Consider the following 15,476-nt stretch of genomic DNA (forward strand, 5'->3'; position numbering starts at 1 on the left):
ATATATATATATATATATATATATATATATATATATATATATATATATATATATATATATGGGTTTTGGGGGGTTCTTTTTTGGTCGCACCCCACAGCATGCGGGATCTTAATTCCCCAACCAGGGATCGAACCCGTGCCCCCTGCAGTGGAAGTGCGGAATCCTAACCACTGGACTGCCAGGGAATTCCCATCTACAAATATTTAAATGCCAACTATATATGGGTTCTGTGCACATAATGCTTTTTACCTATAGTAATCCTATCAAGTGTCATGCAATTTTAGAACTAAAGTAAACTTCAGTGATCATTTAGTCCAACCTCCTCATTTTATACTTAAGGATACTGAGGTTCAGGATGTTGACTTATCTAATTAGTTAGTAAACTAGAACCTGCATCTCATCTCCTGTTACTCTTGATCCTGAGGAAAACATCTGTATGGTGAATAATTACCTCCTGATGATTCTGAGGTGTCTTGTTGTTCTTGTAGAATTTTCCTCTACGGCTTAACTGAGGGAAGGAGGCAGATATGTAAAATACTTGATGTTAGTGGTTATCATAGTAGGATTCTAGGCCCGTGATTGAGATATAAGGAGACCTTTTAGTGTTACTTGCGTGAGAGACAGTGCAGTGATGCCATTCACCTGCTCCATCCCCTGACTCTCCAAGCAGCGAAGTAAAAGCTTTATAAGCTCTGTGGCTTCTCAGGTCATTAGAGTCATCTCCCTGCCTCAGTGCAAGAGGGTTAGATATAGGCATGTGGATATGCCTGCCACTTACAAAAGACAGTTATTGAGTGAGTAATCAGTGCTAAAGTGGTGTCATCCTTTCTTAGAAGATTCTGTAAATTCCCGAGTGTCCTAAGGCTCCTTTAGTGTTTTAGCAAGGTAATGTTGCCGTAAGACATAGTTCACATGCCTACTTTGCGCAGTTTACTTGCATGTAGCCAAGGTTTTAAATCTTATTTTCTCCCATCCTTAGGCGTGTTTGGTCTTCCCTTCTTGCCAAAGCGTGTATGATATAAGGCTAACAGGAGCTCCATATTTTCAGGATTAGCTTTCATTTTTCATAGGCTCTTCTGTGCTCTGACCTACAATGGGTAATCATGCAATATAAAATATGCCACTGAAAGTAACAGTTGTTGCTTTTGAAGACGGGTTAATGAGGGGAATACTCATTTCCTTTGAGTTGAGACTCATGTGCACATACCTTTTGAGCTGGGTACTTACCTTGTCATAAATTGGCTGTATTCCATATCTACTTACACAAACACTCACTTGCATATTTGAATTATTTTTTCACAGCCATCTCTTCCTGTACTTTATACCCTGTCTAGCCAGGCTACACATGAAGCTGTTCATCTCCTTTGCAGGATGTTGGTCTTTGATCCAGTAAGTAATGTTTGTTTTTATATTTTTTTAATGAATTTAAAATATGTGTTCTAAGAAAAACATCCTGGTTTTGAATAGATGGGCAATGTAAATAATGACTTTTTTTTTTTAATGAATAATGACTTTTTAAAAGATAAACTTCAGCCCCCAGTTCCATGTGTATCATGCTCACCCATCACACAGAAGTTTGAGTATTAACACATAAGAGTTTAGGTGAAGAGAGATAAGGAACGGTACCATCCTTATTTATCTCAATATTTGTAAAAGGAGTTTGACACCAATTTGAATTAGGGAAAAAAATTTTTTAACATTATTTGAAAAAGCTCTGCCCACTGTATTGCGTAAGGAAATATTTACTCTGGGTTGTTGAAATGGTGGCTTTTCCAAATGCCATATTTAGACTTGACTCTTCTGGGGCAAAGTTCAGCTCTTCGTTTATTCATTTGTCCAAAGAATATTCATTATTCGCATCCGTGCCTATAACTGTTGTCAAAGAAGACTAAAAAACGGAAGCATTTAAGAAAAGAAAATTTTACTTGCCGAGAGTACATGGAAGTCACCAAATATAAAATACAACAGGTATTTAAAGGGGAAAAATACCCACAAAATTACCAGTTATGTTTACATTGGTTTGTTCATGATGAGAAAACAGCAACTTTCTCACATGATTATTAAATCCACAGAGGTCAGAACTATCTTCAGATGTCAGCATAACAAAGATTAGGGATAAAAATGTTTTGTTAGGAAGTCCAGGTTTGTGGGAAACAGGGTTCTGTTATTTGGGGGACCAGAACCAATCAGAGTGATCAGGTTATTTTTATTACATCTCAGGGTGCAAAGTGGATTTTTTGTTTGGTTGGTGCTTTTGTTTTCCTTTTGTTTGTTTACTTTGGCATGTGAGGTACTTAGTGATATGGGAAGCAAGACAAAGTGGCAGTTTTTGTTCCCACAGTCTCTCCTTGTGGTCAAGTTCCTGCCATTAAAGGCAGTTTCAGCCACGTAATTTGCTGAATGAGCTAGTGGTTTAGTGTCATTAGTTTGATATTTTATTTCACAAGTTTATCTGCGTAGCTAACAGGAGATGTTGATTAATACATAAAGACCTTTTGTATGGTTAACAAAACTAGAGGCACGTGAACTTCAGGTTTCAGAGGTAATTTCTGTCTTCCCATTGAGGATTTTCTAAAGGCCCTGAGGTTAAATTTACTTTTCTGTGTCAGAAATATGTTATTTTCTTTATTAGTTCTACTTAGATTAAGAACGAGGAACTGTGTAATTCACCTGTACCAGGTTTTTCCCGCAGTAGTACTTACAGCTGTTGGGTATCCTCTTTCTCTGAGATCCCATGTTTATTTATGATCCTGACCTGCCAGGAGCTCATGGCTGGAACTCTAAGGCTGGAATTTCCTGAACTGTACAGCGGATACCACGCATATTTCCTGGGAGGCCTTCTAGACATCAGTTCTACATGTGAAATGCAGTCCTTATTCCTTAACAGTGGGATTGTCACACCTAATTAAATGAAACCTTTGGTGTGGTCATAGTTACAAATTAGATTTATCTATAAGAAGGAGATATGATTTATCTGGAATTTTTTTCTGACATATGCTTACTGAATTTAGTTTATGATTGATATTAAGGATTCTTTTTCTAGTTCTGAGGGTTCATTTAGAAATAGATACCTTTTTTTTTTTTTTTTTTTTTTTTTTTTGGCTCCGCAGCATGTGGGATCTTCCCGGACCGGGGCACAAACCCGCGTCCCCTGCATCGGCAGGCGGACTCTCAACCACTGCGCCACCAGGGAAGCCCTAGATACCATTTTTAAAGAATGTTTCATTCTGGTTTTAACCTGTTAAATTTGAGGGTTAATGATACATTAAGAAGAAAGAAATGAGGGTTTTATTACCTCAAAATAGTGATGACATTAAACAAATCTCAAGAGACCATAATTTATCTAAAGGCAGTAAACAGTTAAAAGCAATATTTTTAAAGCACAACAATAATTATTAGGAATTTAGACAATTATTTACTTTTTTCTCTTGACAAACAAAAAAACACTGTTATCTTGCATACACATCTTCCTATCATCACCCATTCTTTTACGTTCTTTAAAACAATACATATGTACTTTAACCCAAAGGTATTTGCACATCTTTTTTAACTGTTCATCGATGGCTACTCAATACTGTATTAATGAAGAGCCTAGGTATATTAAAATTATGTTGTCCATATATCCAAAGACCATTTATTAACTCAAATTAATGTTAGTAAGGTCTTAATGTTAATTAAGAATTAGGAGATTGAAATTTTAGTTGACTCATTAAGTCTTTAGGATTCGTAGCATACAAAAAACTAATTTCTTTTTAGAAACACATTACCTATTATGATTCATCTCATTTAGTTTAACACATAATTTGTAATTCCATAATCTTAGACAGAGTAATATTAGTTTATCTGACCAGCAAAACCAGTAGGAAAAAAAATCAAATTCAAAATGATTAGGCTTTTTATGAGAAAACAAACCTAAAACTTATATAAATGAGGATATTGTATTAGCATTATTTGTACAGGTGTTTTTAAATTTTTATAACTATTAACTCAGACTGATTTGTCCAAAGAGTCATCTTGTATACAGTTATCTTATACAATTATGTACCGGATATTAAAACTTGTAAGTTGTTTAAGAGAAATATTTTGCCTACTTCATAATCTAGTAATCAAGTAACAGTATTACTTTAATTCCCAATTAAAGCTTTTTTTAATCTTTGAGTTATAACTTGAGCAAGCAAAAATTTCTAGAGCCAAAATATTTTATTCATAAGGAAGAAGCATGTTTTAAATCTTTCCATTGCTTTCTATATGTCTTTAATGTGTTGATACTGTTTCTAAAAGCCAGTTGCAGTAGGAGTTTGCTCCATTTGATTTTAAGAGATCTCATAATATGATGTATTAACTCCCCTCAGAAGTATACGAAGCACATCCATTTATATTTGTAAAATGGAAAATTTTGTCACTTATTCAGAACTAGAAGAGCCAATTTTGATAAAGTAACAAAATCTAGGATATAAACAAGTGAAGTGTCCGTATCTATTACAAATGTTGATTACTTAAACAAGATGTAATTAAGACATAGAGGACATAATTATGCACCATCAATTCCTTCAAAAGAACATCACTATTAAATCTGAGAAATTTTGTGATTTTTGTTTTCCTCAATTTAACAGGACAGTTTTTCTTTTCAGTGTTCATACCCCTTAAAAAACGAGTCTCCTTTCTTTAGCCTTGTTTCAGAAGTCCCAAAGAGACCTTAATTTGTTTGGAGAAATGAAAGTTGATCATTGCATGCTAGGGATTTGATTTACTTTTTGTTCAAAGGCTTCTCTTAGGTAAGACACTTTAGAGGACCCCATATTGGTGCACAAGGAACATACAAACACAGAGCGTGCCATCCATAGTTAGGAAAACACCAAAATCTCTTCAGCTTTGCATCTGAAATTTCAGGAAGTATCAGAATTCCCAGACGAACAAAAAAGACTAACAGTGAAACCAGATTCCATCTGCTGGTGGCAGCTGACAGGGACCCAATTTCTGACATCTGCCACCTGACAGAAGTGACTTGATAAAATTAAAACCCAGATTCAATCACTGCTGCCACCAGTTTGGACACGATCAGCCATGCTCAGTCAGAAACAGAAATAGACTTGGCCAATAACCAGATTTAATGGGCAAAAGCCAAAGAGCTCAGTCCCACACGTGAGACTGGCCAGAGATGCTGAGGACTGAGCGGGGCCCAGACCCAGGCAGGGTGTACTGTCTTGTTTCTTTTGGTTCTGACAGTAGACCTTGATCCCAGTGGAACCTCTGGGAATAGTTGGACTCATTTAGGAAGAAAAGGAAAAGTTTAGTTGCTAAGTGTGCTAGTGAGTCAGACTTCAGAAGGGCTGCATCACCAAATACAAAACATGACAAGTAGCAAAAGGAACAAAACCAGGATTGTGAAGCTTACATTCATCTCCTCATGGTGGATAAACAGCAGCTTTCTCTTGTTATTATCATATCCCAAAAGGTCATGACATGCTTTTTAACATTAGCATAGCAAAAAATCAGAGATAAAGTGTTTTTAGGGAATCCAGGTTTATGGGAAATATTTAACATTTTATTATTTGGGGGACCAGAACCCGTTGCGGTGATCCAGTTATTTTTGGTTTGAGTGCAGATGGTTTTCTTTTTTTTAGTTGTGTTATGTGAAGTGCTGGATCATATTATAAGCAGGGCAAAGTGTCAGTTTGTGTTCTACTCTCTACTATTGAGTCATCCTTAAATCCTTTAAAATCCACCTTCTCTCAGTAGTACTTACATACCCACTGAGCTAAAAGGAGGGACAGCTTTTTTCTTTTTTTCATGGAGAAATGAGTTTAAAAGTTTATGGTTTATGTAACCTGAAACTAGTATATTAAGTGTTCTGATCTGAAGAGCCAGAAAACCCCAGGCTGCTGATACTCACACTGGGCTGGATATCAGAACATGGCATACAGGCCATTCATTAGCTGATGCCTACTCCAGCAGCTTTCAGATAAGCTTTTGCCCAAGTTGATTTGGTATCCAAGAGGATAAAAGTTTCAAGGAGCTTTGTAAAATTGCCACCATGATCACATCTCTTCTAAATGCTCAGACATACTTAGAAAATATAACTGTTATTTTAAATGTAAATATATCCCTTCCAAAGCATTACATATTTGAATGTCATGATATTTGTCATTTTTGACCCTGCATATATCTATTTCAAGGTAGGAACTTTTCAGGATCTTAGCAGGATCATTTCTGAGTGCTTTCTGGTGGCGTATGGTGGTTTATCACAGTAGTTTGTTGTCTTACGTCATATACTCCCTCTACTGCTACGTTACCCACCTCCAAATTCAATTACTCTCTTACCCTCACCGTCCGCAATTATCCCTTTACACAGGATGTTCCATAAATTAAGTATAAGCTGTGTAAAGCAGTCACTGTGGCTCGTGAAAGATCCTGTGTGGACAGTCATGTTTATCTGCAGTGTTGATGTGCTGGTCTCTAAATTTGATTTCAGTCCAAAAGAATATCCGCTAAGGATGCCTTAGCCCACCCCTACCTAGATGAAGGGCGACTACGATATCACACGTGTATGTGTAAATGTTGCTTTTCCACCTCTACTGGAAGAGTTTATACCAGTGACTTTGAGCCCATCACCAATCCCAAGTTTGATGACACTTTTGAGAAGAACCTCAGTTCTGTCCGACAGGTTAAAGGTGAGTTTCCTTTTTTGGCCCTCCGCCAGGTGGGGTGACTGGTAACATTTTTCTGTTATGTGGCTGTGGAAAGCTGAGCTCTGGATGGAGATCAAAGCTCCTTTATATGTTTGTTTTACAAACTTGCATACAGCTGTCTGTCCGGAGCACATATGCCAAGAAAGCTGTGTGTGTTACAAAAACACTGATTTTATATCCAGGGGAAGGTCCAGCAGAGGAATGAACATTTTGTTCTCGTTTTCAAAGCTGACTTACTTAATGTGACTCAGTATATTTAATATGTATTCACTCAGTGTGATTTCATGGAATGATACATATTGGACTTTTTTATATAACGTGCAGAGTTTTTAAAAGGATAAACATCCATTGAGGGAATCATTCCTTGGATGATGACAAGAAGGGGATTTCTGATAGTCTGCTCATAAAATTTCCTGACACGATCTCCTATTGGGGGGCCGGGTAAAGACATGCAGAATTGTGAGTGGTTTTAAGTGTCTGCTCTAGGACATTTTAGAAGAGAGTAGTCCCCAAAGTGACCAGCCTGAAACTATGTACCTAAATACCAACTGAGGTTTTTTAAGTGATTTTCAAAAAGGCAATAATTACCAGCAATTTAGAAGAGTTCATTTATAATGCCAACCCAGTGGAGTCACCCTCAAATTTATAGACCATTTTACACCTCCCACTCAGGGGGTTTCCAACCTCCGTAATGGCACTTTGGGGGGTTTTGCCTACGTTTAGCAGCACCTGTCATTTTGGTTTCAGAAAAGTTCCACTGGATTCTGCCTGATAGATGACATGTGTGTTTAACTAAACCACTAGGAAATGCCGTTCAGATGCTGACTAGCGTTAACCTGAGAATCCGCTGCTCCCAGGCCTGCAAATTGGCGTGGGTTGTATGATATTTGTTTTCTCCGCAGAAATTATTCATCAGTTCATTTTGGAACAGCAGAAAGGAAACAGAGTGCCTCTCTGCATCAACCCTCAGTCTGCTGCTTTTAAGAGCTTTATTAGGTAACTATATGGATGTAATTCTGACTTTCTTGTTAGAATTGAAAGGATGCCATTGTGAGTTTGTCATTCAGCATATTTCTGGTTTTGTTTAGATTAGATAACATAGATAAAAGGTCCAACAGAAAGTTTCTGTTGTGAGTTCTGGCTTAGTCAAAAGCATGTTAAAAATGTAAGCATTTGTTCTTACACTAGCTCCAGTTCACTGTGGCTGCCTTGGCAGTTCCCCAGATGCCCATTACGCTGCCTGGTCAGGTACGTGGGGATCTTCCTCTGCCAGCAGCGCGGCAGCCACTGTCCTGGAGTTGCACGTGGTCGTCTCAGTTCCCACTGCCATCCCCACCACCTTAATAATAACCACAAGCAAGAAAATTCTGTTTTATAGGTGGACTGCTGGTGTATCCTGTTTAAAGAGAAACCAATAGTCTTGCTGGTTATAGAGCTATAAACCTCCTTCAGAACCTAGAAAGCGTCATTCTCTTGATCTCTCTTTGTCCTTACCTTCTCCATCTCTTTTTCCCTAACTCCTTGTATCAATCAAGGTCCAGTCAGGAGAAAGAAACCACACCCAGTAATATGAACAGGGAAAATTTAATAACAAGCATTAACTAGGAAAAGATGGTTAACTACTAAAAGGCACACAAGAGGATTCTGAAGAGTCCAAAGTAGCAAATGCAGAAAGCAAGTACTCCCTCTGGACTGAGGGAGAGTGAACAAGGGAGAAGTTGAGAGCTTAGAGGAAGCCCCTCTACCCAAGGCTAATAAGATGTGGACCTCTTTGGAGAGGAGCCACAGGAACACAGCATGATGGTGAAGAAACTTTACATAAGGGGTGAGCAGAGCTGATCCATCAAAGAGCCTGCTAGGTGGAGAGAAACTTGCCAGAACGTTTGGGTAGACCAAAGCTGGGCCTTCCAAGGCAAAAAAAAAAAGAGGGCTTGCAGTGCCCTTTCAGCGCCCTCTGTTGACAGTGATCATCATTGGGCCTGTGGCGAAGGAAAAAGGTGAACAGGGGTCTGGCTCAGGTATCGCAGAGCAGTACGAAGGGAGGCTTTGATCTGAGAGGCCACACGCTTCCTGCCTTCCTGCCTTTCCTTTTGCCCTCTCCTTGCTTGTCTTTCCCTTCCCTTCACTTTCCTTTTAATTGGCCTTGATATAGTGTTGAAGCTGATTGAATTTATTGAACCAAGGTCAAGAATTTTTGTTTATAATTTTTAAAATCAGGTGACTTTCATTCCTTCCATGTATTTTTCTGTAGAAAGAAGGAACTAAGTTGCCTTTTTACTTCCCTGTAGTTTAAAATTACTTTGTTTTAATATTTTTCCCTAAGAGTCAATTAGGTGTTTTAATACCTTTCAGGTGCAAGTTATTCATTATCCTGGGCCCCCAGGAAGCAAAGTGACACACATCCCCCTCAAGTCTATAATCTTGGCAACATTAGACAGACATGTGAAATAACTGATAAAACAGATCTGTGGATAACAAGTGCTAAATGATTATCAATTAAAACTTAATAAAAGAATGCTTATGAGGCTCATTCAAAATAGGTCCCCACTTAAAATCACCTTATTTTGAGAATCTACTTTTTTTTTTTTTTTTTTTTTTTTTTTTTTTTTTTTGGGGTGTGTGGGGGCTCCGGACGCGCAGGCCCAGCGGCCATGGCTCACGGGCCCAGCCGCTCCGCGGCACGCGGGATCCTCCCGGACCGGGGCACGACCCCGCGTCCCCTGCATCGGCAGGCGGACTCTCAACCACTGCGCCACCAGGGAAGCCCGAGAATCTACTTTTAAGTGGATAATTCTGTATCCTTTAAGGTTATTTTCCCGACTGATTTATAGGCATTATTATTTATAATAGCTACCATTTATATTATGAAGTAGGCACTGTGAAAAACATACATTATCTCATTTATTCACCACAATATCCTATGAGGTGGATAGCTTCCCTTTCCAGGAGAGGAAAGATGAAGGAATTTGCTCGGTGTCATACAACTAGTAAATGATGTGTTGCTTTCAAGCCCACTCATTAGCTACTGTACCATATCACCTCACTATAGATACAGATCCTTACATGAACAATTTGGAACAAATGCACCTTTAGAGAAGTGAAAAGAAACAAATAAAAATCCAGGAATGAACTTTACAATTTTTTTTTAAAGGAAGGGGGAAAACAGGCAGCAGTGAATTGCCCTGTTGCCTTTTGTGGTGCTACAACCGGTTCACCGTGTCTCTGTTCTCTTCCAGTTCCACTGTTGCTCAGCCGTCTGAGATGCCCCCATCTCCTCTGGTGTGGGAGTGACGGTGGAAGATAATGTACTACTGAAGATGTAATGTAGCTTTCCACTGGAGTCTGGGATTTGCAATTCTGGAGGTTAATCATGCTTGTACTGTAATTTTACTAATGAAGTTTTAAATTAACAACCACTACTTGTATGATATGAATAATATTTAGAAATGTTACTAGACTTTTAATCTTGTAAAGTGGTTGTGCTTTTAGAAGAAAAATATTTTACCCAGAGTTGCACATGTTTTATGAATTTAGTGCAGCTGTTATGGCTCACCTCAGAACAAAAGAGAATTGAACCAAATTTGGGAGTTTGGGGTTTTGTGTTTTTTTGTTTTTCTTTTTTTAAAATGAAGTGAGATTGTTCACACACACACACACACACACACACACACACAAAGGACAGTCATACATTTTGATATTTGAGCCATTCCTGAAAATTTGGGGTTCTCTAAAACGAAAGAATCTGGAAACCTTGCCTGCGACCAATCATGGAGCCACGTGAGCTGATCGTGGCTGCACCTCGGGAGGGGGGAGGGGGGAGGGGCATGCCACCTAATGATCAAGCCCTATAATTAGCTTCTCATTAGAGCCGTGACGGTGATGTGTGCTGTCTAAAATCCAATGTTGTTGGTAGAGAGAATGAATTTGTGACTAGGAGAGACTAAACTTTTGTTTTCCTTACCCAGTATAAATATATATATATATATTTAATCTATTTTTATTAGAAGTTTTTCTGCTCTTTCTTACATAAAAGAACCCCCAAGCATGCATCTTTCATGTGTGTAAATAATTCATTTCTGGGCTAATTTCAAAAGAATCCCAACATTGCTGTATAGAGAGAGAACTAGCTTGCACATTTTAGGTCTGTGAAATTTTGTGAGACTTTTCCTGCACTGGACAGTAAAAAAATAAATAAAAGACAAAAACAAATTAAAAAAAAAATTTAAGCCACAAAAAAAAGGCACATAGGGAATTATGTCAAATGTGTTTGTGTCCTTAGGCAAAGCTGTGGGAGTCTTGAAATGTCACAGTAGTAAATAACTTATTACTTTTTGACAAATTCTTTTTTCTGTTGGAACACTGAATTCTTCTGTGCATATGTATATATGAATACAAATTGAAGGCCTCTACCTCCTGGAGTTATACAACTTGGCTTGTTTACCTCCACATGCTGATGATGACTATTTTTTTTTTTTTTAAGTTCAATGTGGAGACTTGAAACTTGAATGTCCCTTCCAACTTTTATATTAAAAATAAAAAGACAAGAAAATTGAAGATCGTTTTTCACCTGTACAAGGAATACTAATGGATCGTCTTAAAATTGGTCTAGGAAAAACCTTGGTGTGTGTTATGGACAATTAACTGTTAAAGTTATTGTAAGTTATCTGTATTTAGCAGAGTATTTTCATCTTGAGTGATCTGAGCTGAATTTGAAGACTATTAATAAGTTATGTTTGGAAGTTTTAACTTCAATGAAGTAATTATTTGCTGTGAAAGAAACAAACATTGAATTACTAAACAAAGATGGTGCAATATCTTTGTTTTTTTTTTATGAGGCTCCTGAGAATCAACCCAACTGAAGCATTTCAATTCACTTGAATGAGAAACGTGTTTAGTATCAAAAGAGCCCAAGAAGACACTGGTGTGAAAGGTACAATCTCAGAGGTTGGTCAATTGCCGTGGCACACTTACTGGTCACTTTGTACAATGTAGATTTGAGGTACAGTGGTGAAAACATTAAATGTGACATTTGAAAAAGAGGCGTCACCTGTTTTATTTCAACTCCTTTCCTTTATTTTCTCTTCAGTACAGCTTGTATCCTGATTTGCAGTTTGGAGACATGACCTATTTATATTTCCATTTCAATCTTTGAGGTAATTAGTTGTGGGGTTTTTTTTAATCTTCTCAGAATTTAGATTGCCAAAAACATATTGGAAACTTAGTTAACTGATGTCAAAGATATTGTGATTTAAATATATGCAATTTGAAAGTCTTTCCAGACTTTATAGAGTCTAATCCAGTGGTTTTCAAACTTTTTTTAAGCAAAGAATCCTATTTTCATGTGAAATCAATATAATGGAGTCCATTATATTAAACAAAAGTGAGCTGCTCTGGATGCAGGAGACTGCTAAGGGGGCTTGACCCCTCCCTCCTCTTCCTTTCTGCCTCCTGCCCCTGGCATCCCAAAGGTACCTCCAGCTAAAGAAGCCCCAGCTGGGTGGTGTGCCTAAGACCTGATACCAAACTGCCTAACTTCAGAATACTTTCCCTGAGACTAGATAAAGCAGCATTACTCTTGGGGTTGTAGGTGGTGTGTGTACGTCTCCCTATCTTTTCCTGATTTAGCAAAATGAATGGATTTTTTTTTCCTGACATGGGAGGAGTTGACTGTTATAACTCATATCAATCAATACAAATACAAGTATTAGTTTATTTTCTCCAACAAACTTTTGAAAACCTACTAAGTGCAATAATCACTTATATGGAAGCCTTGCTAATATCAATGATGCTTAAATAAGAAAACTAGTTTTCATCACGAGAGCATTAAGAAATAACTGCACGTATAACACTTTGAAACTAAACTTCACAGATAAGTATTAGAGAAAACTTGCTGACCTGTTCCCACTAGAACCTGCTCACCCAACCAGGGGATTATTTCTTAATTTAAAATTATTGATAATCGCAAAAATGTGGAGTTTTCTACAGCCAGTAATCAGTATGAACAGGTAAGTCAGGGCTGTAAGCAGCTGCGATTTGTTTGCAATTTAAGTGTAAGAATCCAGAAGATGGAGATAAGCTCTTGAGGTGGCTCATAAGATTTGGAGTTTTTATTTCATTTTTCCTCTATGGTTAAGTCATTTTAAATATTACTCATATTAAAATTAAAATACATTAAAGAAGAGAATGCATCACTTGCGTGGGTTTTTAAATTAAGACAGCTTTGGGGGGTGCTGTTTTCTACTGTCTTCTGGTAATGTCTAGGCAGCATGGTAGTAAATGGACACGTTTAGAGTCTTCCCTGCAGTGACTCTCCACCCCTCCTTCCTGAAATGGTCTTTCTTTGGCTTCTGAAACACACCTCTGTTCTTCTCTTTCTTTTAGGGGCTGCAACTCTCCCTTACAGGCTCCTTCCTCTGCTTAAACCTCACGTTTGTGTTCTCTGGGCTAGGGATCAATCCTGGGTTTTCATCCAACTCTAAAGCCAAGGGTTCTTGACTTGGCTACTTGGTAGAATCACCTGGAGAACTTTCAGAAATTTCAAGGCCACACCCCAGAATCTCTGGAGGCAAGGTCAGGCATCAGTTTCGTGCTGTGGTTTTGTTTGTTAAGTCCTCCAACTGATTCCAGTGTGCAGCCAAGATCCGCTGCTGGACACTCTCCTTGTGACCTCATCTACCCTCATGGCCTCGTTGACTGTAAGAGAATGACCCCAAATCTCTTACCTATATACCCAGATTTTTCTACTAGGTGTCTGTTAGAAATTTCTACTTGGGTATCTTACAGGCACCTCAGCCATGTCAAAAATGAAATTAATAATGGTTTTCCCCAAACAATTTTACTATTATTAAATCATTCTCACTTCCCCACTAGCTCTTTTTTTCCCCTTCCTGGACTAGCAAAATAGTTGAGGTTTAACTATTTCATGAGGAATTGTGGAAGGGAAAGGACTGGGGACAAGGGTAGTAGAGTTGTACACTGAGCCGGGCTCCTCGTATTAGGTTAGGACCAATGCCAGGGTGGTGCTCCTGGCAGCACAGCACCAGGCTTTTCTTTTTTGGCAGGTGAGATGGAAGAGAATGACTCCAGTTATAGTGCTCTATCTGCTGCGTACGCCTCACGCCTCAACTCTGGGCTTCATCATCCACCCGCTTACATAAGCCCGAAATCAGGGTCCTCATCACTCCCATCTCAGCTCCAGAATTCATGCACATTTTACATTCCATTCTTTAATGTACTTTTATCTCAATGTTTTAAATGATACAGCATGAAGGAAAAAACAAAGTAAAAATTTTCCAGTGAATAAGTTAAATGCTATTCAATCTTGTTTTCCATTTTGGAAATCAGGGCTGAATGGAAGAGACTGATACTACTCACTGATTTAACATCCAGTTTTTCCTCTCTCAGGTTTAAAATATTTTAAGACTCAAACACAAGTGATAACATTTTCCCCTGTTCTTGTGACTTTACCAATCAGTGAACAATGCCCAGATACTTGGAAAGAAGTAAATTACAACGTTTTCAGGTTGCTGTTGGTAGAATTTTTAACAAGCGGGCCTTCTTGCTAAGAGGTCAGTGTTTATGTAAGGTAGCAGACTTCAGAGGTCTCTGAAACAGCAGTCAGTCTCCTGTCTCAGGGAAATACTCAAAAGATCTCTAAGTAGTAAAGAAAGATGGGTTTATTTTTACTTATGTTTTGATGATAATACTAATTTTCACAGCTCATCATCCTTACAGCTAACTATTTTTATCCATTTCTTAATTACAGCAGTTATACCATGTTTTTTTTAATGGACAGCTTTAGAGTTTTTGAGAACGCCTATCCTTGAGAAGAAAAATCTTGTAAACAATACTGTGAGTTCCTTTTAAAAACTATATTGTGGGGCTTCCCTGGTGGCGCAGTGGTTAAGAATCTGCCTGCCAATGCAGGAGACATGGGTTCGAGCCCTGGTCTCGGAAGATCCCACATGCCACAGAGCAGCTAAGCCCATGCACCACAACTAGTGAGCCTGTGCTCTAGAGCCCGTGAGCCACAACTACTGAGCCCGTGTGCCACAACTACTGAAGCCCGGGCGCCTAGAGCCCGTGCTCCGCAACAAGAGAAAGCCCCCGCAATGAGAAGCCCGCGCACCGCACGAAGAGTATCCCCTACTCACCGCAACTGGAGAAAGCCCGTGTACAGCAACAAAGACCCAACACAGCCAAAATAAAAATAGACAACAAGAAAAAAAACTATACTGTGTGTGTATTAGTAATACATTCACATGGTACAACCTACAAAAGGATAGTGAAAAGGAAATCGCTCTCCCTAGAGCTGCAAACCACTGCTTTCAGTTTCTGGGGATCATTCCAGAGATACTCTGCACAATCAAGCTTATATATTTTTATAGGAATGACAGCACACCATGAACACTCCTGTGTCTTGCCCTCTTCTTTCCACTTGACCAATGTGGAAGGTTGTTCCACGTGAACACAGAGCTAAAGCTTTTAATTTCAGCCACTTCCTTATCATGAAGGCAAACAATGAATAACTTGAATTTATTACCTCTTATCTATGTTTTTATACTTTGGCATGACATTTTTTTCCACGAAGAAAAATAATTCAAGGTAGACCCAACTAACCAATCTTCCCCCAGGTAAGCCGTTGCTCATCTGTAGAAATACACATTTTCTAAATCATTTTTCACTTCACTACAATTTTTTTTAAAGACAGGTTATTCAAACCACATTGTTAAAAAAACTAACCATTTTTTCCATCCCACTAGACACACTGAAAAAAATCAAGAGGCA

General features: G+C 38.4%; 1 protein-coding gene across 1 annotated transcript in view; it reads left to right on the forward strand.

Moving 5' to 3' along the window:
* NLK (nemo like kinase) overlaps nt 1-11,726 on the forward strand; it is a 155,891-nt gene extending 144,165 nt beyond the window's left edge. Inside the window, exons 8-11 of the mRNA XM_007452402.1 lie at nt 1,303-1,389; nt 6,473-6,671; nt 7,592-7,685; nt 9,926-11,726. Of these exons, the coding sequence (XP_007452464.1) occupies nt 1,303-1,389; nt 6,473-6,671; nt 7,592-7,685; nt 9,926-9,980 (435 nt within the window). The 3' untranslated portion in view covers nt 9,981-11,726. The remainder of the gene's footprint in view (nt 1-1,302; nt 1,390-6,472; nt 6,672-7,591; nt 7,686-9,925) is intronic.
* Nucleotides 11,727-15,476: the final 3,750 nt, after the last annotated feature.

This window comes from Lipotes vexillifer, unplaced genomic scaffold, assembly GCF_000442215.2.
Source record: "Lipotes vexillifer unplaced genomic scaffold, Lipotes_vexillifer_v1.1 scaffold216, whole genome shotgun sequence".
Taxonomy (NCBI): Eukaryota; Metazoa; Chordata; class Mammalia; order Artiodactyla; family Lipotidae; genus Lipotes; species Lipotes vexillifer.